This window comes from Pituophis catenifer, unplaced genomic scaffold, assembly GCF_029215685.1.
Source record: "Pituophis catenifer annectens isolate HBS135680 unplaced genomic scaffold, rPitCat1.0.hap2 SCAF_2, whole genome shotgun sequence".
Lineage (NCBI taxonomy): Eukaryota > Metazoa > Chordata > Lepidosauria > Squamata > Colubridae > Pituophis > Pituophis catenifer.
The window spans coordinates 171824796-171851813 of NW_027256882.1; the positions used below are offsets into that span (position 1 = coordinate 171824796).

The following is a 27018-nucleotide window of genomic DNA, read 5'->3' on the forward strand; positions in this document are numbered from 1 at the left end:
TTAAGTATTTATTAACCGTTCTGGTGATCGTTATTATGCCCCCCCTCCCAAAGTCTCCTTTTTTGTGAAATGGGTAACTATATAAATTTGACAAATAAATAAACTTGCAAGACAAACGAAGTTCTGTATATGAAAAGACTGAGGACTGTATTCAGACCCCATAGTTTGATTTAACAGAGGTACCACCACTTTATGTAAGCTAATAAAACCTCCCACTACAATTCTGAGCCCGTGGGCATTCAGCGGGGAATTTGTGAGTTGATGGTCAGCGAGTCACCCTCGCATACATATTGAACAGTCATAAAAAAATAAAAGTATTGGGACTTAGGAGAAATTTACACAACAATCTTAGCTACTCTTCTCCCCCATGTTCTCACAAACCAGTTCTGAGGATTCTCACCTTAAACAGAAACAAGAACAACCAAAGACCATTTGCTCTTTCAAATTTTTAATATGTTAAAAAAAATAGAAGCCAGTTCTGATTCGTTATTTCTTTGAGGATAGTTTCATTCTTTTCTTCTGAAAGAAAAATATCTCACATCATGAAAGTCAGACAAACTGCAAAAGGCACAGGGGAGGAGCAGATAGAGGTTGCTGCTACCGCTGCCGCCAACTACACTGAAGGAAGACATGAAACAAAACCACAAGTTAGCAAGTGACATACAGCTATGGCTTCTGTAGAACTTCCCTGAACAGAACATGCTGGAATCTCTCAGCATATAGAATGGCAGCACACCAACTTCTTCTCAGGCACCATTTGTGGGACCTTTTCTGCTCCCCAGAGCATAAGTCTTGCAGATCCTCAAACAAAATTCCTCATCCAAACCCCAAAGCACAAAGCAAAGGAAAACATGTTTGAGGCAACAATTCAAGTTCTAAACAAATCGGGGGAAATGTCTAGACCATAAGGTTTCTTCTTGTTTGAAGAAGGAGATTCTATTGTAAAATCCCATTCTTCCTGGGTCTGGTGAAGATCGTACTGTAGATCTAAAATTCTCCAGGAGAGTGCTAGATATGACAGAGTGGGACTAGGCAAGCAAAAACAATGGAAACAGGATCCCAAACGGATGCATTGCCCATCTCCACATGCCCATCGTATCAAACTATAATACTACATTGCCAAACACATAAAAAGTTTTAAAAGTGCACAAAACTGGTGGTCAGCCCAAGTTGCTGTGATACACGCTGTCCACCCAGTACTTCTCTAGCAGGAAATGAGTAAATGGCTAAAGCAAGACTGGATTTTAGTCGCCAAAAGAAACCTCTCTGAACAACGGAAGTGCAGAAGCAAGTTACCGGGGGGGGGGGGGGATCAGAAAGAAGACAAGAAGGAGGAATATATCTTTTTGTGCCAAGCTATTCAACATGAGGGGGAAAAATAAAGCTATTTATGGCAAGGAATCATCCTTTTAGAAATCCAAGCCATGTCCAGTGTCAAAATTAAACTTCAATTAACTGCTCATTCTCAGACCAGAGGACTGTGGATCTATCTCCAAATTCCTTGCCCAGCTTGGTTCTCAGTGAGTGCCGCTTCCTGATGGCCAGGGGTTGAGCCGGCAGTGTGGGCAGCAGCCTGAATGAACAAGAATATCACAGGTCTCAGACCGTTCTCTAGCATGCCACCCTGCAGGCCAACCCAAACAAAGTCGGTAGGCCTCCAGATCGCAGATCAGTTCCACCACCTCATCAACCGTGGTCAGGCGGGCAGGGTGGCTGGCATAAAGTTCATGTTCCTGAGGCACCAGCAGATCTTGCATTACCACATGGAAAAAAAGGCCTGGCCGGATGTGAATGACTGCAGCAGACATGGTGGAATGTTTCGAGCGCTGGATGAGACGCAGGTCTGGGCTGCCAAGTGGAGGCAGCACCTCCCAATGAGCAGGGAGAGGGATCTCATTCAGCTCAGCCAAGAACTCTCGCAAGACACTGTCCAACTGAGAGAGGGGCTGCACACCACCCAGGCTGTAGACCTCCATAATCTAGAGAAAGAGCAAAAAAAAAGACCAGTTTAGCATCCTTTAATACAGGTAGTCCTCAACATATGACCACAATTGAGCCCAAAATTTCCATTGCTAAGTGAGACATTTGTTAAGTGCGTTTTGCCCTGTTTTATGACCTTTCTGCCACAGTTGTTCAGGGAATCATAGCAGTTACGTTAGTAACACGGTTGGGCATGAACCGCAAAGTTAATGGGGAACAAGCAAAGTTAATGGGGAATCTGGCTTCCCCATTAACTTTGCTTATCATGACACCCAGGACACTGCAACCGTCATAACAATGAGTTCATTGCCAAGCATCTGAATTTTGATCACATGACCATGGGGATGCTGCAATGGTTTTTAAGTGTGAAAAAGAGTGGTAAGTCACCTTTTTCAATGCCGTTGTAACTTCAAACAGTCACTAAATGAACTGTTGTAAGTCAAGGACTACCTGTTTCTAAAAGAACTTTAGATAAGCTGCCATTTTCCCCACTTTGGATTAAATAGGGCACAAGGCCCTCTGTTTCAAGGCCATTCCTTGCCATGATTAGAGCACTGACTCAAGGTCTCAATTAATGTAGCAGTTCAGCCTCAGATATGTATCAACTACAATTAAACTTGGGTCTGGGACAGTGGTGAAATGTAAAATTTGTTACTACCAGTTCTGTGGGCGTGGCTTGATGGGGGTGGGGGGCATGGCCCAATGTGACTGGGTGGGCATGGCCAACTTTTTTTTTTTTTTTTTTTAACTTTTAAAAGCATTTTTCTACAACCTTAGGAGGTTGCAGGAAAAAAATGCTTTTAAAAGCCTCTGACGATCAGGCAACTCAGCTGGGATCGTCAGAGGCTTTTAAAAGCATTTTTTTTCTACAACCTCTTTGGCCGAAGAGGTTGAACTCTCCTTTCAGAAACTAAAGAGGACTTGGAAGAAAGTCCAAAGGATTAAAGAAGAGAGAAATTTGGCCTCTTCTTGAACATCAAAAAGACTAAGCTAATGACCACTGTGAGGAATGAACATGTCAAAATAACAACTGACAATGAAGAAATTAAAAGTGTGCAAGTACACTTCTCTAGGATCGCACATTAATCAAAGCAGTGAACGCAGACCAGGAATAGAGTTAAATTGTACTGGGTCACACAGCAATGATGAGCATGAATTGCCTGACAACTAAATGCAGATTAAACTGCAGTACCAGGTTTCCCACAGCTACCTACAAATGTGAAAGTTGGACTATTTTAAAAAAACACTAGGCAGGAAAAAAGTTAATTTGTTTGAGCTGTGGTGCTGGAGAAGGCTCCTCATATTCCTTGGTCAGCAAAAGTGACAAACAAACAAGTACTGTGGAATGTATAAAATCAGGCATATTGCTGGAAGGCAAAATCACAAAATTCCACCTTACTTATTTCAGCCATGTCATGCAATCAAACTCATTGGAAAAGGCAGTTTTGCTCAGAATGGTCAGTGATAAAAGAAAATAAGACCGCCAAAAAACACATTTGCTAGACATAATCAAAGTCGACGCCAGCCAGAGCATAAAACAACTGAAAGAAGCTGTAAAAGACTGGAAAATGTGGAGACAGCTGGGCCACAGAATCGCTGAGAACTGGATATGATTGAATGGATAGCATCATTGTTTAACAAAGATGGTTGGCAAGCTGGAACAACAATATGTACCCTATCTCTTTTTTTTTCTTTTTCTTTTTGTCTTTTAATGATGCCGTAATCCCTTGCATCAGGGTGGAGTCGGGGCAATTGAATGGAGCTGAGTGTTTACTGGCCGGATGCCCTTCCTGTTGCCAATGCAGAGTTCACAATAGATATATACTCATTGTGCCCAGAGAGAGAAATATCTGCTGTTACCTAGGAGCGAACTCACAGCTTCCTGATTGTGAGGTGAGAGCTCCATCTCTAGGCCACTGTACCACTCGTGTATCCTCTCTCTTATCTGTATTTATTATTATGGTTGGTCAAGGACCGCAATAATTTTTTCAAAACAAGGTTTCCATGCTATTTTCCCACAATCCACCTCTTCCCAAATCTCTTATTGTTAAAAAAAAAATCCCCGCAAACAGTCCACAACTTCTCCTACACCTCACTGATATCAATATCTGTTGTTGCGTATCCATCATCTTCCACTGGCCATATGTATTGTGATTCTCATCCCCAGGACCAGGAACAAACATGCCCAGGATCAACAACCAGAAAAGAAAACTCTAAAGAGTTATTATCACAGTGCCCCAAATTATCCCATTACTCACTACTGGAGGCTGAATTTGCTGCAATAGTCCCATTTCATTGTCTTCTGAATCATCAAGAATTACCACTTCTGTGCTTGGTGTTCTTGATAGTTTCTTAAATTGAGGGAATCCTGCTGATACCTGCAGCAACAAGAATAGGCACAAAGTTCACTTTGGAAATGCCAACAAATAGGCCTTTCTTAGACTTCTCAGTGCTGAAAGCCTACTTCAGATAACAAATCTGACATCAGAAGAGAATTATACATACAGAGATATACACAAATGACATTTGAAAGGAAGCTGAAGGATAGATTATTCAGAGAAATAAAAATACATGGGATTATAAAGTAGACTACAAGACATCTCCTTGAAACATCTCTTTAAATGCACGGGCCCAGAAATATTTCTTGTATAGTTGGAAATCCATGAAAATAAAGCCATAAGAACATAACATAAATAGTTCCCTGCTGGACTGCATCTTTTGTCCATCTAATCCAATAGTCTGTTTTTCACAGTGGCCAAACAATTGCGCGCGCGCGCGCACACACACACACACACACACACACACACCACTTGTCTCCCAGGAGATCGCCTTCAAAGGCAGTCACGCTGCCATCCAGTCAAATAGTCACTGACTAAGAATTGGTCCAAGTGTTTTAGGAAACCAGCCAAACCTGGGTGAAATAATACAAAAGCAAAGGGTTGAAAAATTAAATTTCTTCCCAGGTCAAAATTTGGCAAGCATGGAGAACTTCCGGTTTGGCGTCGCGGCAAGACAGTCGGGAAAATAGCGGGCTCTGACGAGCCCCGCGAAAACCCCGGCTGCCGAACCACCGCTGATGGGTCTTCGGACCGAACCCGTCTTGCAGGGACGAGGAAGAAAAGGGGCGCCTCGGACGACCAAGAGGAACAGGCAAGTTCCTCGGAGGTCAGAAGGAACCCTCTGTGAGTCGGCGGCGGGGGGCGGCAGCCATGGCGGCTGCCACGAAGCTGTGACAATCGGGCAGGAAAAGTGCTGGAGGAAAGCGGAGAAAAATGGAGCTCTTTGAAGCCGGGTGAGTGACAACAGCCCAGGCTTGTAACAACGTTTCGAGCATCACTAATTATTAGAAGACCCCTAGCCTAAAACAGCGACTATGCAACAAAGGGGCTTTGGAAAAAAAATTTAAAACTACAACTTTAAAGAGACAAAGACTCGAGAAACAACTAATTTTGGAACAGAACTAAGAGAATTAATCTGGAGATATGGTTAAAAGACTAAACACTTTAAAATTTGAACTGGATTTTAAAAAGAAGATTTGATATTTTTTTTAATTAAAAGAAGAAGAAATAAGAAGAAATAAATTGGATGGTTATATAATAATAAATAAAATTGAGTCTTACATGACTAATGGAAATGTGGATTATAGAGAGACACCATCTGGCATAAAGAGGAACTTTGTAACTTTCCTTTGTTATGGGAAACTCTGAGTTTTATAGATAAAAATTACTGAATTCTGTGGAGGAGGATTTTTCTTTTCTGTATGCAGGCAGTTGATTATGGTGAAAAGAAAATAAATTTACAATGGAACTCCTACAGTTGAAATAATAACAATTTAAATGTTGGCGCAAATAGGAGGAAGTTGGCGCAGGAATAGAAGAAGGATTAAGCGCAGCCTTAAAAGAAAAAGATATGATACATAAGAAAAGAGATTTAATGTGATTTATGGAGAAAAAAATTAAAAATTTGGAAAATGGAAGGAAACAAGGATAAATATGATTAATTGAAAATGTTAAAAGGAATTTATAAATACAGTTAAAGATATGTATTAAGCAAGAACCATGTCTCAATGTTAAAATGTCATGAATGTCATGAAAAAGGATACAGAAAAATAAGATTATGTGAAAAAGCAATGCATAGATGGATGGAAACAACAAAGAAAGGTTTAAGTAGAAATTGATAGTTAAACCAACTATGAATATGCTGTGTTCAACAGCCAAAAAGTTATAATATGCTGTGTAACAGCCAGTCAAACAAAATGATTATGCTGTGTAACAGCCAAACCAAACTGAATATGCCATGTAACGGCCAAAAAACCAAAAATTAATATGCTGTGTTTAACAGCCAAACAAAGGGCATGCTGTGTAACAGCCAAAAAAAAATAAAAAAGGATATGCTGTGTTCAACAGCCAAAATAAATGGTTATGCTGTGTTTAACAGCTAAGAAATAAAAATGACTGGTTTAACAACAAAGATAAAGACAATAATGTTGGGGTTGGCTTTTTTTAGGAAAATATAAAATGAGGTGGGATAATTAAAGTGAGGGGAGGTATGTTGAGAGTGATAATTAAGATAAAATGAATAATGATAGGTTTAATAATAGAAATAAAGAGTATAAATTTTGAATTTAATAGTTAGAAAAAAAATGGGTATGTTGAAATTAAACATTTTTGGAATGTTTAAAATAATTGTATGATTTATATTGTTAAAATATATCCATCTAAGCAAATGAAAGAGAAAATTGATTGATAATTGGTTAGGATTTAAGATTTAAGTAACGGGTTTTTGGGGATAATGGCATAGTTATATAGATAGATTTGAGGGAAATACTTGTTTTAAAATATTTAGTTGTGTTAATTGAAAAATAAGATTTGTTAATGATTTGCTTTAATATATGACCGGAGCAAAAGCTTCATTTTAAAAAGATGTGTTTTATGTTTTTGTTTTAAAAATTAAAAAAATATATAAAAAAAACTTGGCAAGCATCAAATTGTAATTCAAATTTGTTCAGTTCTGAATTGAAAGGATTGCTAAATCGGTACAAAGTCTACAATTTCAATTAAGTGGGTGACATCCTTTTCTTTTGTCCTACACTTCCATATCCACTCTAGTAGGGAGCAGAAGGACTTGAATTATAACTGAAAATCATTTCACCAAGCCACCACGTTCCGTTAGGACTTAATGATGCTGGAACTGCTGGCCAGAAATGGTTTGCACTCCAACAGTTTGAGCCTGGCTCTGTGAGACGGAGTGAGCTCCCCTAGCTCCTGCCCTCTCAGCAGTTCAAAAGCATGCAATATTGCGAGTAGACAAATGAATACCACTTCACTGGGAAAAAAACATCATGTGTACAGAGAGCAGAAGCTGGCAATGGATCTGGCCAGACACGAGGCATCACAACACAAGGCGAGGCGAGACTGGTAGAGAAACCTGGAACAGCTAGCAACCTGAGCACTGCTACTTAATTGGTGTAAAGCTAATTCACCCCCAATGGTGCACCAAGGACAGCCACGCAAGCGCCAAACAGAATGAACTAGCAATCTAGGCTGTCAGGGCTGCATTGTGTCTAGCATGTGTAGATTTCCCTGACATTGCATGCCACACGCTAAATAAATAAATACATTAAAAAATCAGCAATCACTAAGGTGATTTGACAAGGAAAGAAACCTTAAACTAGAGCTTACCAGAGAGTCACTGGATGCCTGACAATTCCCACCTGGTTCTGCATAGTCTTGCTTGTTTTTGGGAGAGGTGGCAATAAGGAGATTGACAACAGGCAGTTTGGTATCTGGATCCTATGAGATACAAAATATTAGAGCCTATAAATGGAGGTTTTAAACCTAATGTTTCAAGCTACGTACAAGGTGCACTTTTAAAAAAAGAGACACAAGCGGACTCTCTACCACCAGCAGTATTTCACTGCTGCTGTTTCTCAAGTCTAATCGTGCCGTGTTAGCATGTTCATTCAATAATTCATTACTCTGAGGGAAAAAATCTTGCTCAGGACACAACACATAAGCACACACACACACATCTGTGAGATCACTCTGCTTGACTTTTGAAAACTACTTGTCTCATACAAACAGAATAAAAAAAGATAAAGCATATTTTAAATAAGCTACCAAGTGGGAGGGAAAGTCAACAAAGGCTTTGCAGTTTCAAAGGAATACATGCATGGCAAAATCTACAATTTTTCTTTCTGTATATTACAGAGAGAGAGGGGGGGAGGGAGGGAGGGAGAGGGAGAGGGAGAGGGAGGGAGGGAGGGAGGGAGGGAGGGAGGGAGGAGAGAGAGAGAGAGAGAGAGAGAGAGAGAGAGAGAGAGAGAGAGAGAGAGAGAGAGAGAGAGAGGGGGAGAGAGAGAGAGAGAGGGAGAGAGAGAGAGAGAGAGAGCCAGAGAAAGATACTTGAAAAATGCAAGTTTGTTTGCAATTTGAAACCAGTTTTGGTACAGCCAACAAATTTAGGAGGGAACTAAATATGTGGTTTCTGCATGTCCCTCCTCTATTTTAAAGGAAGAAAATATTAATGTACTGTACTAGAAAGCATTTGCGATGCAGTGTTTTCACGAAAAATCAACGCTAAACAACCTAAGCAAAAGCAGCTTTTGGAGGCAATATAAACAAAATGCCAGGTCCCAATCCCATTTTAGCCAAATATGCACTGTTAAAGATGAAAAGCTAGTGCATCCAGAAATGCCTTCTTTTAGAAATGATCTTCTAAAAATCTCTGAAAGCTCAAACTGCCTAAGGAGCTGCTGATACAGTTCTACAGAGGAATTATTGAGTCTGTCATCTGCACCTCTATAACTGTCTGGTTTGGTTCTGCAACCCAACAAGACAGACACAGACTTCAGAAGATAATTAGAACTGCAGAAAAAACAATTGCTACCAATCTGCCTTCCATTGAGGACCTGTATACTGCACGAGTCAAAATGAGGGCTGTGAAAATATTTACAGACCCCCTCACATCCTGGACATAAACTGTTTCAACTCCTACCCTCAAAACGACGCTATAGAGCACTGCACACAGAACAACTAGACACAAGGACAGTTTTTTCCCAAATGCCATCACTCTGCTATACAAATAATTCCCTCAACGCTGTCAAACTATTTATTAAGTCTGCACTACTAATAATCTTCTCATCGTTCCTACCACCCATCTCCTTCCACTTATGACTGTATGACTGTAACTTTGATGCTTGGATCCTTACGATTTATATTGATATTGTTTCCTGATTGCTTATTTGTACCCTATGATTATCATTAAGTATTGTACCTTATGATTCTTGATTAACGTATCTTTTCTTTTATGTACACTGAGAACATATGCACAAATTCCTTGTGTGTCCAATCACACTTGGCCAATAAAAACTTCTATTATTCTATTCTATTATTCTATTCTATTCTATTCTATTCTATTCTATTCTATTCTATTCTATTCTATTCTATTCTATTCTATTCTATTCTATTCTATTCTATTCTATTCTGAATTAGACTTTCAGGATATTGCCACCCAACGTTTCCAATGCTCTCCTCCCACACACAGATACTTTCCCAAACCTACAGATCAGTGATCTTTCTTAATAAGTTATTTAAGGCTATTTTGGTGATCAAATATTCAGTTTTGTTTTAACCTCTATTACTGATACTTTTATCTTTTTCAGCACCTATCTATAAAGTAACATTCTGTTTATTTCACTGTTACTCTGTTTTTCAGGCAAGTGCAAACAAGGTCTAACAAACATAGCAACTTCTCCCGCCCTAAGCATGCAACCCCAACATTTGACATTGGAGAAACAGTTTAGTGGAGGAACAGTCATACGTGTTTTAAAAGGTACCAGCTTTCACCCACCTTTCCTATGACCGAAGTGGTGAGGATGGGGTGGTGAGGTATCCCTTGCTCTTGCTGGATATATGCTGGCACAACGGAGTACTCCTTTGTAGGTTGGTGAGAGGCAGAGGATATGATTTCCTTCTTCAGCTTCACTGGCGGTGGTAGCTGTGGCTGTGGCTGCAGATGCAGTTTCTCCTGCTTGGGCATCTCTAAGCCCAGGGATTTGGGCACTTCAGTCCACTCGCTAGTCAAAGAAGATTCCTTCAGTGCCACAGGAAAGGAAAGGAAGAGACATAAGCCACCTTATACTGGCTCAGCCAATTTGTCTATCGAATTCAGAATCATATGGGACAATTACTGTGAATAATTCCACCAGAGTGGTAGTAATGGGGGGACTTTTCCTATTCTGACATCAACTGGGAAACGAATTCTGCAACGAGATCCCAAGGATAGGACAAGAAGCAATGGTGGAAGTTTGTCAGGAGGAGAGCCAACCTGAAAATAAGGAGGAATTTCCGGAGAGTGGAAATTATTAAGCAGTGGAACCACTTTATTTTATTTTATTATTTATTTATTTATTCACTTATTTATCTAGCAAGCTTCTTAACAGTCTATTGCCCTCATAAAAGGGCTCTTGCCTTCTGGAGTTGGGGGTGCTCCACCAATGGAGGTTTTTAGGGCGGGAAAAACTGGACGGCGATTTGTCCAAGATGGTATGAGGATTCCTACCTTGGGAAGGGGAGTTGATTAGAAGAGCTCCAAATGTCCCTGGTCCAGGCCTTATGATTCTATGAATCTATGAACTAACAGAGTGGTTCCAGATTAGGAAGAAACCATCCCAATTAAGGGTTGAAGATGGCCAGGGATGAACCTGGAACTGTTCCACAAGCAAATGTACACTGGCCCTCCCTGGACTTTTTTTTTATACAGGTGGTCCTCTTTTACGAACGGTAATTGGGACTGTGATCTCCATTGCTAAGCAATACAGTCATTAAGACAGTGTGTCACATGACCGTGCCAATTTATGACAGTAGTTCTGGCAGTCCCAGTTGCTGTCAATAGACAAATTCCACAGTCACAACATCCCATGATTGTCATTTACGACCTGCTGGCTTCCCCATCGACTTCCCTCGTTAGAAGCAGGTCATGAAGGTTGAAAATGAGATCACATGACAGCAGGACACCGCAACATCACAACCGAGAGCTGGCTGCCAAGCACCTGAATCACAGTCACATAACAACAGGTAGTCCTCGATTTACAACAGTTCACTTCGTGACCATTCAAAGTTACAACAGCATTGGAAAAAGTGACCTATGACCAATTTTCACACTTAGGACCATTTGCAGCATCCCCATGGTCACATGATTTACAGATGCTTGGCAACTGATTCACATTTATGACGGCTGCAGTGTCCCGGAGACATGTGATCATCTTTTATGACCTTTTGACAAGCAAAGTCGATGGGGAAACCAGATTCACTTAACAACCATGTTACTCATTTAACAACTGCAGTGATTCACTTAACAAATGTGGCAAGAAAAGTCATAAAATGGGACAAACTCACTTAACAATTGTTTCACTTAGCAACGTAATTTTGGGGCTCAATTGTGGTCATAACTCGAGAACTACCTGCATGGGGTCTCTGTGATTGCCACAATCATAACTCATCATAACTTTTGCTGAACAAGTGGATGTTAAATGAGGACTATCTGTACCTCCATGTATAAAACCAAAATTTAGAGATGGGTGGTAGCATTAGCCACAAGTTGTTTCACTGTTGAAATTTTAAGCCAAGAAAATCTCAGAAGCCAAAATTTTTGTCACTGAATAGGAAGAGGGGGAAAGGAGGGTCAAAAATATCTCTTTATTTTACCTCTATAGAGCAGAAATCAACAAGCTTTGAAGTGCTATTTTTATGTGATGTCCCAGGCATCCTTCCCATCTTATTTCTAAAAATTGTCTGAAATCTAACAAGCTTTTAATAAACTCATAAAAGTGCGGTGAAATCTTTCAACATTCCATCCGTTAAAAGGAGGGGAAAAAAACCAAACGAGGAACAGGATACACAAACAATGTTTTATTACTCAAGATTTCTGTTGCAAAAGTACAGAAACTATGTCTTATAGCCACGTGAAAATTCTTGCTGTCAGTTTCAACTAGAACCATCTTTTTTCTTTCCTAGCCCCCAACTGCATGTTACCTGCAGAGTCCAAATCAGTTTATTTATTTATTTTTGCACCAAAGGATTGTGTTTTTAATCTTAATCCAAGTATTTTAATTAATTCCAAGTGGCTTTTGTGCAATTGATAGTTTCTTGCTGTCTTAAAAACTCAGGAAATATTATCAGTTCAAACTAAGGGCAGCAGTTAAGGCTTATTTACTGATGAGAAACATACCTATGTTGATATTTATTTATTTATTTAGCCTATCTCACAGAAAAGTGATACTAAGTTTTGCACAATAAAAAGAATCATAAAATCAAAATATTAAAACAACTACAATTAAAAGATGACAACAACAGTAATATAATAGCCAAGAAAAATGATATTAAAAACAATGTGGTTATCTCATTAGATTGCCATTCCCTTGAGATCCCCAAGCCTAATTTTACTTAATTTTTAAATTAATTGATCTCCATCTGTATATACCAGATATTCTAACACATATTCCCACCTATCCCTCTGGCAGAACAGAAGGGGAATGAAAAGTGAAATAAATGGATGGATGGGAGGATCAAAATTCAGATGGTTGACAACGGACTTATATTTATGACGATTGCAGTGTCCAGGGTTATGCAATCACCTTTTGTGACCTTCTGACAAGCAAAGTCAACGGGAAAGCCAAATTCACTTAACAATCATATCACTAACTTAACAACTTCAATGATTCGCTTAACGACTATGGTAAGGGAGGTCGTAAAATGGGGCAAAACTCACTTAACAATTGTTTCATTAAACAAGAAGAGATTTTAGGCTCAATTGTGGTTGTAAATCGAGGACTATCTGTAGTAAATTTAAGACACTCCCTCCTAAAAAGGGGAAGAATTGATAGAAAAACACATAGACAAAATTCCTATAAAGTTTCCAACTCCCATGCCTGGTTACCCTATGATTGCCCAACGCCAACTGAAACCAGTCCTTGAGATTTCCTTCTTTCCTGTAACTGTGACACACTTACAGAATCCATACACGAAAAAAGGGAAAGGGACCCAGACCATCACTTCCTCCCATTCAGCCCTGGGGAAACTGTAGCTCGAATGACAAAATGGAACGTTTATTATCTTAAGGACTTAGTTGTCCACCAGGGAAGGCAACACAAAAACAATGCCAAAGTATCAACAGATTGGTCTCTACACAGATGAAAAATGTCTAATAGTTTATCGGAGCCAGCTTGGAAGAGAGGAGGAGGAGAAAAGAAATGCTAATAGAAATACGAAAAGGAGACAATGGGGAGGAAGGAGAAAAAAACAATTCTTTTATTCTTCATGCAAACTTGAGAATGAAGACATTAGCCCAGTAGCCCTTACATCCCCTCCAAGCAGAGCTTAGTTAAAGATTTAAGTTTGAGGGGAGAAAGAAAAACTCCTCTGTGGTTTTTTTAAACCTTATTCTTAAGACCTTGCCAGGTTGTTATTTTTTTGTGAATTATCACAATCACCGCCATTGTTTTCCTTTCAGGATACTGGTTGAAATGAACCAAGGGGAAATTCCTATAACAAGTCAAGCAGGCAAAACGCCTGGCATCCCTTCAACAGCTCTTGTGCGCAAATTTACCTTTCTGTTATTCCCAAGCACAGGGAAAATGTTTTCGTTTCCCCATCCATTCATCTCTGCTTATAGAGCCTTTGAGGTCACCCTAACACTGGAAATTCCAACATAAGAAAAGTCGGCCTTGCCTACCAGAGCCCAGAGAAGAATAAGGCCCTAGTTACCTCTTTGAACTCAAGAGGGTAAAAGCCAAAGGATCCTATTGGCTAGGATGCTATCCTAAGCAGTAGGTCACAGATTATTTCTTAATGATTTCTAGTCCCAAGAAATAATACATCGTCTCACAATTACATATTCAATTATGATACAGTGAAATTTACCTTTACAAATTGTCTCAATGCCCATTAAAAATATATTAAGGGGAATGTCATTTTCAGTCCTTGGCCTCATTTTTTTGTCTATACACCCATAGGAAAGGGTGCTGGTTTGTATGTCTTTTGACTGAAAACCACTACATTTTCTAGTTTTAAAAAGTCAAAAATGCTGACCTGAAAACTATATTATTATTATTCCTGACCATTCCAAATTGCCTGCAAGGAAAACTACACATTTCAAGTTAGAAAGCAGGATTGAGACTGGTAATTTGGATTAGAATTCACAAATAGTTCAGACTAGAAAAGCATCCGTAATGTCTCTTCTCTAGATGGGCAATCGGGACCCTAATCTTACAATAAAGACAGTAAATGCCCTAGACTGAACAGAAAATTGAAATCTATAGCTGACAATCAATATTCCTCTGCTCTCCACAGAATTACCTCAAAGGTTCTTAGATAAAACCTCTATTTCTAGAAGAAAATCTTTCCAAAGACTCACAACACACTGTGAAGGAACTTATACGCAAGCTCTTTAATTTGCAAAGTTTATGCCACTCTTAGAACAAAGTTGTGGAATAGAAGTTCTCAGTTTCTGTTGCTAAAGATAAGAATGATAGAAGACTAGTTTTCTAAAAATAGTAGAAATAAAAATAGTAAAAGACTAATTTTGTTTTTAAACAAAAACCAGAAGTAGTCTTCCAAGGTATTTTTCTTTTACGATTCTTTGTCTTTTTCTGTAAATACTTAGATAGCATGTCCATTTTCTTTCTTCCAACTCATCTATCTTCCAAAACAGTTTTTAAATGTTTTTCTTTATTTTTACTATGGACTGCAGCAGATCTCTTGTTTATAAGTCCAGATAGAATAGCAAATGAGCGAGACAATAAAGTCAAGATTAGTGATCAAAAATAGGTCAACACAAAACCACCCAGGGCAAAATTTATGGAATATCAAACACAACTAAGGCGGTAAAACAACAGATTATTTAGAAATCTGTTTCCTGGTGGCTCAGCAGACTGATAGCATTGTGATTAACACCAGCTGTCTGCAATTACTGTAAGTTCGAATCTCACCAGGCTCAAGGTTGACTCAGCCTTCCATCCTTTCTAAGGTAGGTAAATTGAGGACCCAGTTTGTGGGGGCAATAAGCTGACTTTGTATAAATATACAAAAGTATGAAGGCTATTGCTTAACGCATTGTAAGCCGCCCTGAGTCTCCGGAGAAGGGCGGCATATAAATCAAATTAAAAAAAAAAAATGTATGTCCTTGCTCAAGTACTTCTCTGGGTTTCTTCACCTCTACGGCTGAAGAAAAAAACAACAGTATCCAATTCATCTTAGCAGATACATAAGAGTCCATGCATCTCTTTTTGCATTCCCTCTATGTTGCCGCTTACTCGTTTCATTTATAACTATGGATGTAGCTTATACAACGCTTAGTCTTGCATGCAAACAACCGTTCCAAAGTCATGCCAAGTGCAGATGTTTCATAGTGTAAAAAATTCATCATTTCGAGAATCTAGGCCCGTGATTGCGAACCTGTGGCACGTGTGCGACAGGTGGCATGTGGAGCCATATCGGTGGGCACACGAGCATTGCCCTAGCTCAACTGCAGCACACCCCGGCTAACTGGTGGGACCGGAAGTCAGCAAACAGGCCATTTCCAGCCTCCAGAGGGCCTCTGGGGGGGGTGGGAAAGGCCGTTTTCGCCCTCCCCAGGTTCCTAGAAAGCCTCTGGAGCCTGGAGAGGGTGAAAAACAGGCCTACCAGGCCCACCATGCCATTGCGTGCCAAAGCCTGGGGAGCGTGGGGGAGGGGTCACACACGCATGGGCAGGGGGTGGGGCACATTGAATTATGGGTGTGGGCACGCACATGCATGACACACACACACACACACACGCTTTTCGCACGCGACGGCAAAAAGGTTAGCCATCACTGATCTAGGCCTTCTATTCTCAGCAGATTAAAACTGTTTAGCAAGTGTGCATAAGGAAACATTTCCAAGTAACCGACCCAAGTTATAACCCGAGCCACTGACACTTATATGACCAATTTGCTCAAATCCTATATGATCTAAATTAAGTCAACACAGAACCAAGAGAGCAAACTCTTTCCTGCTGGCTCTTCCTTAGTTCTTACAACTTTCATAGTCTACAGCTATATAGCTCAGAATTAAAGCCCACCATTGCAGTCAAATAAATGGGTGCTGAATTCATTTCTCCATATAAGGAAGTAAAGAAACTGGGGTTAATCTCGGTAAGTAAAAGCCATGCTTGAAAAAAAGAAAATTCCAACTTTCTCCAAATCTAAATGTTGGCTACATTCAGGAATAAGAACTGAGCTGAAACAACTGGTCAAGCTGGTGATCTCTTTAGAAGATTTTGTGCAGATTTATCTGCTGTTGTATAAAGCCTACTTGCTTTTGCATGTTTTGATTCTACCTCGTGGTGTCTTAAATCTGACCTTGGACAGACAAAAAAATATTTGCCTTGTTTGTTTAATAAACCTTATATTTTTTCCCACATTTTACCGTATCTGGATGGTTTCTTCCTGTATTTTAATATGCATTCAAATTAACAAGATCAGGATAAATACCTTGCTCCAGAACTGGCAATACTATAATACAGTCAAATCTTCACAGGATTAACCAAGGAACATTATTTTAAGTGGCATAAATGCCAAATCAGCAGGGACTGCTTCATAGCAGGAAGTCCTGGATGTAAACTTCTAACCTCTGCACTACCTCGGCTCTTGTTCTGGATGTAAAAGAAGCAAAGCTTGTTATATCTAAAAGAAAAATCCTACAAATCAAATCCAGAGAAATGTGACCAAACTCAGAGAGAGAGTCCGCACCAGTGCAGGACAAAGAGTGAAGCTGGAAGTAAAAAACAATACCCTCCAAAACAACAATGTTCCTTTTCAGATCATTCTTTTTAAATATATTAAATATAACAATAAAATACAAACAAAACAATATAAAAGAAAAAAATAGAAGGTACTACAAATGATCTCTTCTTCCTATCTCCCATTTCTTATCTATAAACAAATCCTTAAAATCTCGTCATTTCCATTATGATGTCATCAAAAGTCCATTAAGTGATAACAATGTATCTATTTTAATCTTGACCAAATAAACCAACTTTATATTCCTTACTTTTACTTCTAACAATCGTAAACTGGAGTTCCTTTAAATAGTGTCTAGAATTTGATTTCCTTTTATTTTTTCTTTGCCCTTTCTCACAAAATGCTTCAAAGCTTTAACAAATCTCTTCTATAAAACCAATATAGGAAAATTATCCAGGTCACTTTCTTAGTTTGTTATTTGTATATCTCTTATAATCATTAACACATCAGTTTTTTATATATCCAGTGTAATGTCTTTTTCCATGTCATTCTTGTAGCCTTCAAATCAATCTCAAATCTTGCTGGGTAAAATTTGTTCTTCTCCCACAGTAGCTTTTAGACACAGAAAGGCACAAACTCTTAAATGCTGTAAAACGTATTGATCCAAAGAATTCCACTGGTGCCAGTTTGCCTCTATATTCAATTCAAAGTGTCGACTGTGGCCTATAAAGCGCTACATGGCATGGGGCCAGGCTACCTATAGAACCGTCTTTGTCGCATTAAGATTGGTGTCCTGAGAGCCCTCTCTTTGTCTTTTTAATTAATTTCTAACAGAATTTAATAATCTTTGACTCCTTTTAAATTCTACATTTTCCAAATTTGTAATTGTTAGACGGTGTTTTTATATTTTAACAGTTTATTGTACACTGCCCAGAGGCTCTCTCCAAGAAACATGGGTGATTCAAAAATGTGAAGAAAATAAATAAATAAACCTTTAAATGCATGTGATCAATCTACATAAACCAGAGGAAGTGCATACAGTGGCAGTATTGGTTGAAGTTAATGAGTCCACCACTGTTACTCAATGTACATATTCTCCCTTTGTATATGTGATCACAGATAATCTGTTTGGGCTAAAACAGGAACACATATAGTGGAGTTACTGACTGCATTCCCTATAATACCCTGAATATTGTCTGGCAATTTTAATGCAGGAATTGATCTAATGACAAGGGGAAATGAATTATTATGGCATTATCCTGTCGTGTTATTTTGTCACTGCCACCAGATCAACCTTAAAACAAAAGATTTCAAACACAAATCAATTGAAATCTGCTATTCACCTCCAGGAGGTATTTATAAACAATCAATTTCAGGCTGCCCATCCCTGGAATAAAGAAACCTGAGTTGATCAATCCTGACAATACATAGACATTAGATCTGACAATTAGACAACATGCTTTTGAACAAAATGCACATACTGCAACACGACCTACAACATGCAAGGCTTTGTTAATAGGAACTCTTGATACCCACACTTAGCATAGAGAAGTATGAAATGGCTTACAACATACCGGTACTACATGATGAAAAGAAAACTCTATTGATAGCAAGTAGCAAAGTGATGATAGAGAACACAATAAAACAAATGAGAAGGTGCACCAACCATTGCAAACTGCAGGCACCGTCTCCACCGGCACTTCTGCTGCTTGAGGTTCTGCCCTCCAAATTTGGGCTTGTCACAACAGAAATCACAGCGGCCACAGTCTGTTTTCAGCAGACAGGCTTCACATTCACCACACTTCTGGTTTTGCTGATTTTTGGAAGAATGCTACGAGAAGGAAAAGGGAGCTATCAAGCCAGGAAGAATATGCTGCAAAGCCTAGTACAGTATCTAAGTAATCCAGTTATTTCTAAAAGGCGTGAAGTTTATAAACTCTGTACTATATGAGAATTAGGAAATAAATCTATCTCAAATGCAATTAAAGCATAAACAATTCAACCAGCCTGCACAACTAAATATCTACGGAGATTCTCAGTCATCCAGGTCATGGCTGTCCCAAACGTGCTTTTTCAAGAGGCAACTGGACTTTCTTTGTTTTTCCTTGAAGACATTTTGCTTCTCATTCAAGAAGCCCGGAACTGAAGAAGCTTCGTGGATGAGAAGCGAAACATCTTCAAGGAAAAACAAAAAAGTCCAGTTGCCTCTTTAAAAAAGCATGCTTGGGAAACCATGACCTGGATGACTGAGAATCTCCATAGACAATTCAGCCCGCTGTATTCTTTTTCAGAAATCTTAGAACCATTGCGTATTGCAGGAATTTTTAAACTATGAAGCCAGTTGTTATAGTAAATTTTAGAAAATCAAGGAAATGAAAATTGTTCCCTGGACCTAGAATGACCAACGTAGCTCTTACAGTCTAACAAGAAACAGGGATTCAAATCTGTACTTCTGAAGAATATAGCTGCAATATCTCTTACTTGTTATAGCTATACCAATGATCACTGAGTAAGGACACAGACCTTTGTATCAAGTTTTAGCTGCTCAGAGTTATGTAAATTCAACTTGTTCAACATGCTAGTTTGATCTACTATAACCATACAGTGCTACCTGGAAGAAAGAAAAGTATTAAGACGAAAAGTGACAATCTTCAAGGACTGTACACTCAAATCTTCCTTTTCTTTCTTATGTTATGTATTTGTCAAGAATTATTGTTCTAAGATTATTGAAATTGGATCAGGTATTTTATTGCTGTCTCTGCCTCTTTGGAGAGTGACAGACTTACAAAACTCTACAAAGCAAGTTCTATAGCTACTCACTTTCCTTCCTCCCACTTTGGCTACTCATAGCCCATTGGACCCCAATAAAGAATCTGTTTTGCACTTCACATGGGAGTGTGGATTTGCTTTGCAGTGGATTCACCTAGTCCTCATCAGCTGATGAGTTCACCTATTTAACCCGTTTGCCCAACCTGTTAACTCAAAATTGGCCACGTTCCAGATAAATCCGAAAACCAAAAAAAGAAACACATTTTACCACACTGTTCTTGAGTTTAGCCACAGGATGCTTGGGAGGACGGCCCATTTTCTTCCTCTCTTTCGCCACTCCCAATTGCTTCTTCTGTTGGGAGGAACCCAACATAAGTTAGTGGCTGGGAGGACTTGAAATTCTTACTTGTTCCCCAAGACATTTTTAGTTCAGAAAGTTGGAAAACATTGCGGCATTCTTCTCCCACTGAAAGACTCTCTCTGCAGTTTGTGGGGTGTACTTTGAAGTACAAAAAAGACCCAGGATTACATGCCTTGCATCATAGCATAGCCAAATGAAATGAGTAAAGGACTAATTAGGGAAGATGATTCCAAGAAGTGTTATGGAGCAAGCGCAGTGATTTTGATGCCTTTTATTAATACCATCTAGATTTTAAACATGTAAACTTAATCCTCGACTCACGACCACAATGGAGCCCAAAGTTTCTGTTGCTAAGTAAGACCGTTAAGTGTATTTCTCCCCATTTTATGACCTTTCTTGCCACAGTTGTTAACTGAACCACTGCGGTTGTTAAGTTAGTAACTTAGCTTACTAACTTAAGTTGTTACGTTAGTTGCTAAATTGATAAGCAAATCCGGCTTTGCCATTGAATTTAATTGTCAGAAGGTCACAAAAGGTGATCCCATGACCCTGGGACACTGCAACCATTATAAATAAATGCCAGTTGCCAAGCATCCAAATTTTGATCACTTGACCGTGGGGATGCTGCAATGGTCAGAAGTTTGAAAAACGGTCACAAATCACTTTGTTCAGTGCTGTTGTAACTTTGGTCACTAAACAAATGGTTTTAAGTTGAGGACTACCTGAATAAGGTAACTGATTTGGAAAAATGATAAGTTCCCTCTGCCCCTTTAATGTACATTTTGAACAGGGCTGTTTTAGATTCAAGTACACCACACTGGGATGCCTCTTCCTCTACTGCTTCAAAGCCCACCCTGGCTACTCTTAGCAGTTCCTAGCACCGCTGTTCCTAAAACCTGCTGGAGCCATACTCTCCCAGCTCAGGAGTCACAGTCCCAAGCACCACTGGGATCAATTTGGCCTTTATTTTTCCAAATCCTAGTTCCTCCAATTCCTCCTTCAGGCCCATGTACATCTCCAGCTACTCATATTCTTTCTTCCTGGTGTCACTGTCACTTGGTACTGCTACATCTCTCACCATCACTGTTTTCTGCTCCTTGTCTACTATCACGATGTCTGGTTGACTAGCCAGTACCTGCCTATCTAACTGGAAATCATACAGGATCTTAGCTCTGTTATTCTCCATGACTTTCTGTGGAATCTTCCACCAGGCTTGGGAGGGTCTAGTCCATACTCTGTGCAGATGTTGCTGTATATAATGCCAGCTACTTGGTGGTGCTGTTTAGTACTGGTAGATACAGAGAGTCTGTACCTTGGATCCTTAGTATAGTAGGCCCCTGCTTCTCTGGATATGGTGTTTTAGTGCCTGTTCTTCTGCTGCTAATATCAGTGCCTCAGTGCTGTCTTTCACTCCAGCCTTTTCCAGCCACTGGTAGAATTTCCCAATATTGGCCATCACACTATCTGTAAATGATTCATCCCATCCACGATCTTGTCTTGCCCTGACACTGTTGTGGCTCCGATCACCAGCCTGTGTTATCAGCAGGAGAGGACTCCGAGAATGAAGGAGAGGAGTTGGCAAGGCCTCCCTCTCCAGGACCCTCCTCTCTGGCAATGCCTCCGGTGTCCTCCAAAGGCCAAGAGATAGGCCCGGGGCCAAGCACTTCCACGCAGCCGCAGGTGGACAGTAATGATGATGAGTCTTGGCTGGACCCTCGACAGCGTCACAGAGATAAGCGCATGCAGCAGAGGAAGAGGCGTGCCAGGGATTAGGCTGAGTCACTGGACCACACCCCACAGGGTATAAAAGGGGGGTGTGGTGGCCGTTCAAGCTCTGTGACGAGCAAAAACTGATATTGAACATACCTTTCTGCATTGCTGGACTTTTGAATATTCTTTTATCTGTTGTGTGTTGGCTTTGAAAAACACTCCCTTCGTAAGTAAAAGACTCTTGGCAGCCAGCCACTGGGTTGCTGACAATTCTGCTCTTAAAGAAACCTTTGTCGGCTGGTTTATTTCACTATTGACTGTCTGTGGGGATGTGTGTGTGAGACGGGGACAGAACAGACACTTCCTCTGTTTGATCCTCCTCCCATGTCTGCTTCTGCCTCAGGTATTATTTCAGCAGCTTATCTTTGGTGAAATATTACTGAGGTATTCCTGGATGCTCTGAGTTTCATCCAAGATGGTGGACTACTAGACCCAGCCCACTTTCTTCCATCTGATGTAGCCTCTGGGTTGGGATGGAAATTTCCATACATTGTGAAGAGCTTCCAGGTCTCAACTTGGCCAGCTACCATACTCTCCTTTGGTCAGTTCACTGTATCAGCAGAATATCTTATGACCAGCAGAGTGTATGTGTTGATGATATGGATCTTGTTCTTCACATTGAGCTGGCTCTTCATAATCTGTCTGATGGTACTTGGATGTTGCTATTTTCCTTGCCTCCTCATTGTGATATCACTGTGGGATACCAATGTACATGTAGCTTGTCTATATGGCTGCTATGTGACCGACCGGTAGCCCCACTGTCTTAATTATCTCCTCTCTCTTTACTATGATCCAGCCACCTCTATGAATGACCTCCCAATGTCCTCTCAGTAGATCAATGTCAGGTAGATCTGTGAGCTGATGTCTTATTCATTCTTAGCACAGAGCTTTATGTCATCCATATAGAAGAGGTGGCCAATGGTAGTTCCACTCTTGAACTTGTATCCATATCCAGTCATTGTGATTATTTAGCTGGGGGGGGGAGTTTCAAGCTCGTGCTGAACAGCAGCAGGGACAGGACATCACCTTGGTACATGACATGATCACTTGTGCAAACTTTCTTGAACTGATTTCCAATGTTGTCTTCAACAGTCCTACTGGGTTCTTGAGTAAGGTCCTTAATGTTATGTTGACTTTACATAGTACCTGGAATTCACAGAATCGTGTGTGCGGCACTCAGTCCAAAGCTTTCCAGTAGTCACTCCAGACTGCTCTCAGATTGGTCTCTCTAGATCATGGGTTTGGGCGATTGTTTTATCTATGAGCAACTGGTGTTTTGAGCTTCTATGTAGTATTGTTTCCAATGCCCTTCTGAGCTGTGCTCACATACTGGCCCATATGGTCCTGTAACTTGGCAGCTACAATGCCTGATAGGATTTTGCATGTTATGGGGAGGCTGGTTATTGTTTGGCAGTTGGCTGGTATTGTTTCCTTGGGAGAGGGGATATTTCATGATCAGCATTGTCCTTTCTTATGTTAGCCAGTCTGGATAAGAACTTCTTGCTAGCAGCTGGCTTGTCTGTGCTACTAGGCATTCATGCCCTGCTTTTAATTTTTTTAGCAAGTAGGTATTGATCATCTGGGGCAGGTGTTGTCCAATTCTTCAAGTTCTTGACTTGCTACTGGACGTCTGCTACTGTGATAGTGACTGGTTCCTATTCTGGAAGATAATTATGGTCTGTTCTCAAATCCTGCAGCCACTTTGTACTGGTGTTATGTCTCTTCTCTTTCTCTCATGTTATTCTGTTATTGTTCACCAGTTGTTGCAATTGAGAGTACACCTTGGACAGTTCTTGGGGGAATAAAGTGTTTTATCTTCTTGGCTTTGTTTCTCTAATATAGCTCCTTAGCCTAGCAGTCAGTGCTGAGTCTTTGTTTAGCAGTCTATAGGGCTTGGGAGTTAGGTCCTTGTTGTTTTTTTTAGTAGCCGAGTCTTATTCTTAATCACCACACACTTCTGTAATTCAACCAGCTGGCTAACCTTTGAGTTGCCATAATTTTAGCCATTAATCTCATTTTAAGGGGAAGGGTGTGTCTATGGTAGTGGTTATATACTGCTGTTCTTGATCATGTAGGCAAGCATCCCCAGGATTACAGTGGCTGTAAGGTATACAAGTTCATTGGTTTGAGTTATGGTGGTAGCAGGGATTGTCATGAGGGCTCTATTGGCATCTTCTAGCCTACTATTTGATGGTACTTCTCCACTGAGCCTTGGTAATCGGCCCCAAGAGCTGACTCTAAATATCGTAGTTTATCCATGGATCTTGTGCCTCATATTAGCTACAGTGAGCTATGGTGACTCAGTGGTTACAATGCCGTATTGCAGGATAACTGTGCCCACAGCCAGGACTTTAATCCTGAACAGCTCAAGGACCAGCTAAAAGTGCTTTTGCTCTTGCTACTGAGCTTTGTAATGGAGGGGATGACAGTGACATTCCAGCTACAGGTGTTGGTTGCATATCCAATTGTTCTTCAAGATGTTCTTGAGTCTGGGATGTAATGATGTTGTGGCCCATCAGTGGCCTGTGCGGATTGTAGCTGACTCTGACAGCGAGGAGGCTGGTGTGGTGTTGCGCCAGCAGCCTGTGCAGCTGGCACTCAAGTCGAACAATGAAGAGGCTGGAGAAGATGTGGTGTCAGAGGCAGGGATTCAGCCAGGGCCTTCAGAACCTCCAGAAGCTCCTTTAAGTGAAGAGGACGAAGAGGAGGAGCCCCTTCTCGATGCACAGGCGTGCAGAGAGGCCAAAAGGCAGGAGTGGCTCCTCAGGAGGAGATCTTCTCAAAAGTAAGGCTTGGGGCTAATTGGCCACTCTCTTAGCCTATTTAAGGAGGAACACCAACTGAAGCAATTTGTAGGGAACAACTTTAGTTCACTCTACTTCACGTCTGGGTTCTCTGCAAATTACTTCTGGGCTTTCTGACAATCTTAGTAAGATTGTGATTACTTTACCTTTGGTTTCTTGTAGGCTGTTATGAAAGTTTATTAACAGCCTTTGTTTTGGGAAAGACTGAGCTATTTTAGTAAATTAAGTTTTGTACAAACTTTGTGTGTGCTGTATTCTTTGGGGTCCGTAGCTGGGGCAGAACAAATGAGTAGTTGGTCTACCTCAAGTTGTGAGAGCAGTTTCCTCTTTGCTATGTTGAAGCTCTGGGTAAATAACTGTTTCTCAGTTAGTGTGGATACAAATCTTTTATCTATAGATCCCTCATAGGTTTCATATATCCTCTCTCATTAGGGATGTTGTTATAGTAGCATTCCATCAGTTCCTGGTTCTCTTGTCTCACCCATGTATAGTTTGTTCCAGTAGCCCACTTAATTATCAGATTTTGTCCTGGTTCCTCAGCATCCAACACAGATTGTATTAATCTAGACAACATCTGAGTCAGATGTTGACTTTTCTAATTCACCTAACTCTCATCTGAGGAAGATGAAGCATTAGGGAGTCTTTTTCCAGAGATTACCAGTAATGTAGGTATCAACCAGGATTTAAACCGGTCTCCTACATCCCAGGCGACACTCTAACCACTACATTATCCAGTCACTCTAGAGATAAGGTATCTCTAGAGTCCCACCAATTACTCTATGAAACTACTACTACAATACTCAGTTTCAGCCAGAACACAAAAAAAATCCAAATGAGTGAGAGTTAGTTGGAGCTGAAGCAACACTTGTCATGCAAGAGTAGTTTTTCCTTAAACCTGAATCAAATATACATCTAAATAATGAGAGCTAACCAGATCAAATGTTATTTCAAGTTTCATATGAATGTCATATTACTTTCCCTCCAAACTTGTCAAAAAAATAACTCAGTCTCAGTTCCCAGATTATGCTGTACTGAAATGCTCTTTGCTTCAGAATTCTCCATGGAAGACGACTGACACTTTCTCTCTTTCTTTTTCTCTTTCCCATTTTGGGGAAACAAGCTATGTTCTGGTATTTTTGGTTCTGAAATTCCAATATTTCTCATAATTTCTAAGGGACCAGACTGAAATATACTTTCAACATTTTGAACTGAAATAACTTCAGTCTTCGCCAAACTAGAAAAGGCCAGAACATTTTATCATTGTTCAAAGGAGCAGAAATATATAGTACAAGTAGGATAAATGTGGATGTGTCTATTTTATAATTCCTTCACTAGAAAACATTCAAGATCCCTGTGTCCAAGTGGATCTGGGTATCCCTAAGCACTATGCCACACGAATATTTACTATTCAATTTGCAAGACAGACCAGCCTATTTGCTATATTTTTTCTCCTACTGCATACATACCCTATGCCTTACAAGAGAATTGTCTCCAGGATCCCTTTGTATGGTAGGTTTCCATTTCTAGAATAAGAAGCAAGACAGAACAAGTGATGGAATTAGCAAATGGAAATTACAATCTAAGTGGAAACATATGAGACTGAAGTTAGGCTAATCTGCCTTCCCTAACTCCTGTAAGTTAACCAAATGAATTTTCTTTTCATTTAATCAGAGAGTTTTTCAAAATTTTATCCACGAGTAAAGGGAGAAAATTAATTTCTAAATAGGAAGGAATGAAAGTAAGAAAAAAAATGCTTTATAGTTATATAAAAAATACCCTATCTATTGCACTTAGTTCAGGAGGAAAAAGAAAGCATTTTCAATTGCTCTTCCACTCATATTTGTTCCGCCCAATTTCCAGATTTAACAAGTGAACATTTTGAAGAACATTAGAAAAAAATGATTCTGAATTATTTTATCTTTTGGAATGAGTATAGCGTATGTTGTGATTCAATTCTGCTCAACCCACTTACATAAATTATAGATTTTATGTCAGACAATTTATATTATAGTACTAGCCTAATAGAACAAGTATGCAGACCACTTACTGGGGTAGCAGACTGCCTCCGGTGGGGGTGGTCTGGGGCCAACTGAGCCTTTGGAAATTGCCCACCCTGACAGCCAAAGAAATGAAGACAGCAAAGAAAATGAGATTGAAGATAGTCAGCGTGCTCAAAGATATTGGAAAGTTCCTTGCCTGAAACATCTGCATAAGAAAGCTCTTCAATATTTTCATTAGGTTAATGTGCTGATGGAAATGCTCCATAAAGCACATTATATATATATATATATATGTGTGTGTGTGTGTGTGTGTGTGTGTGTGTGTGTGTGTGTGTGTGTGTTTCTTCTAGCCAGGTTTTCCCTACGTAGCCAAGGTTTTTTTGTAGCTCCAGCTCAAAAAAACCTTAGCTACGTAGGGAAAACCTGGCTAGAAGAAAAACACACATAAACCCTACGAAGAAGTAAGAAAATATATATATATATATATATATATATATATATATATATATATATATATATATATATATATATATATATATATATATATATAATATGCTGCATTCCCTACTGACC

The 27018-nt window shown here is 39.9% G+C and overlaps 1 protein-coding gene across 5 annotated transcripts in view; it reads right to left on the bottom strand.

Moving 5' to 3' along the window:
• Nucleotides 1-431: 431 nt before the first annotated feature.
• The window catches only part of LOC139312870 (methyl-CpG-binding domain protein 1-like), a 71932-nt gene continuing 45345 nt past the window's right edge, over nt 432-27018 (bottom strand). For 2 of the 5 annotated variants that reach the window (XM_070938032.1, XM_070938029.1), the window contains 8 exons: nt 26493-26558; nt 25912-25968; nt 19779-19862; nt 18408-18572; nt 9832-10074; nt 7662-7772; nt 4239-4358; nt 432-1979 (listed from right to left, as the gene is read on the bottom strand). In XM_070938032.1, coding sequence (XP_070794133.1) covers nt 1518-1979; nt 4239-4358; nt 7662-7772; nt 9832-10074; nt 18408-18572; nt 19779-19862; nt 25912-25968; nt 26493-26558 — 1308 coding nt within the window. In that variant the 3' untranslated portion in view covers nt 432-1517. The remainder of the gene's footprint in view (nt 1980-4238; nt 4359-7661; nt 7773-9831; nt 10075-18407; nt 18573-19778; nt 19863-25911; nt 25969-26492; nt 26559-27018) is intronic. The other 3 variants (XM_070938030.1, XM_070938031.1, XM_070938033.1) reach the window with 3 other exon arrangements.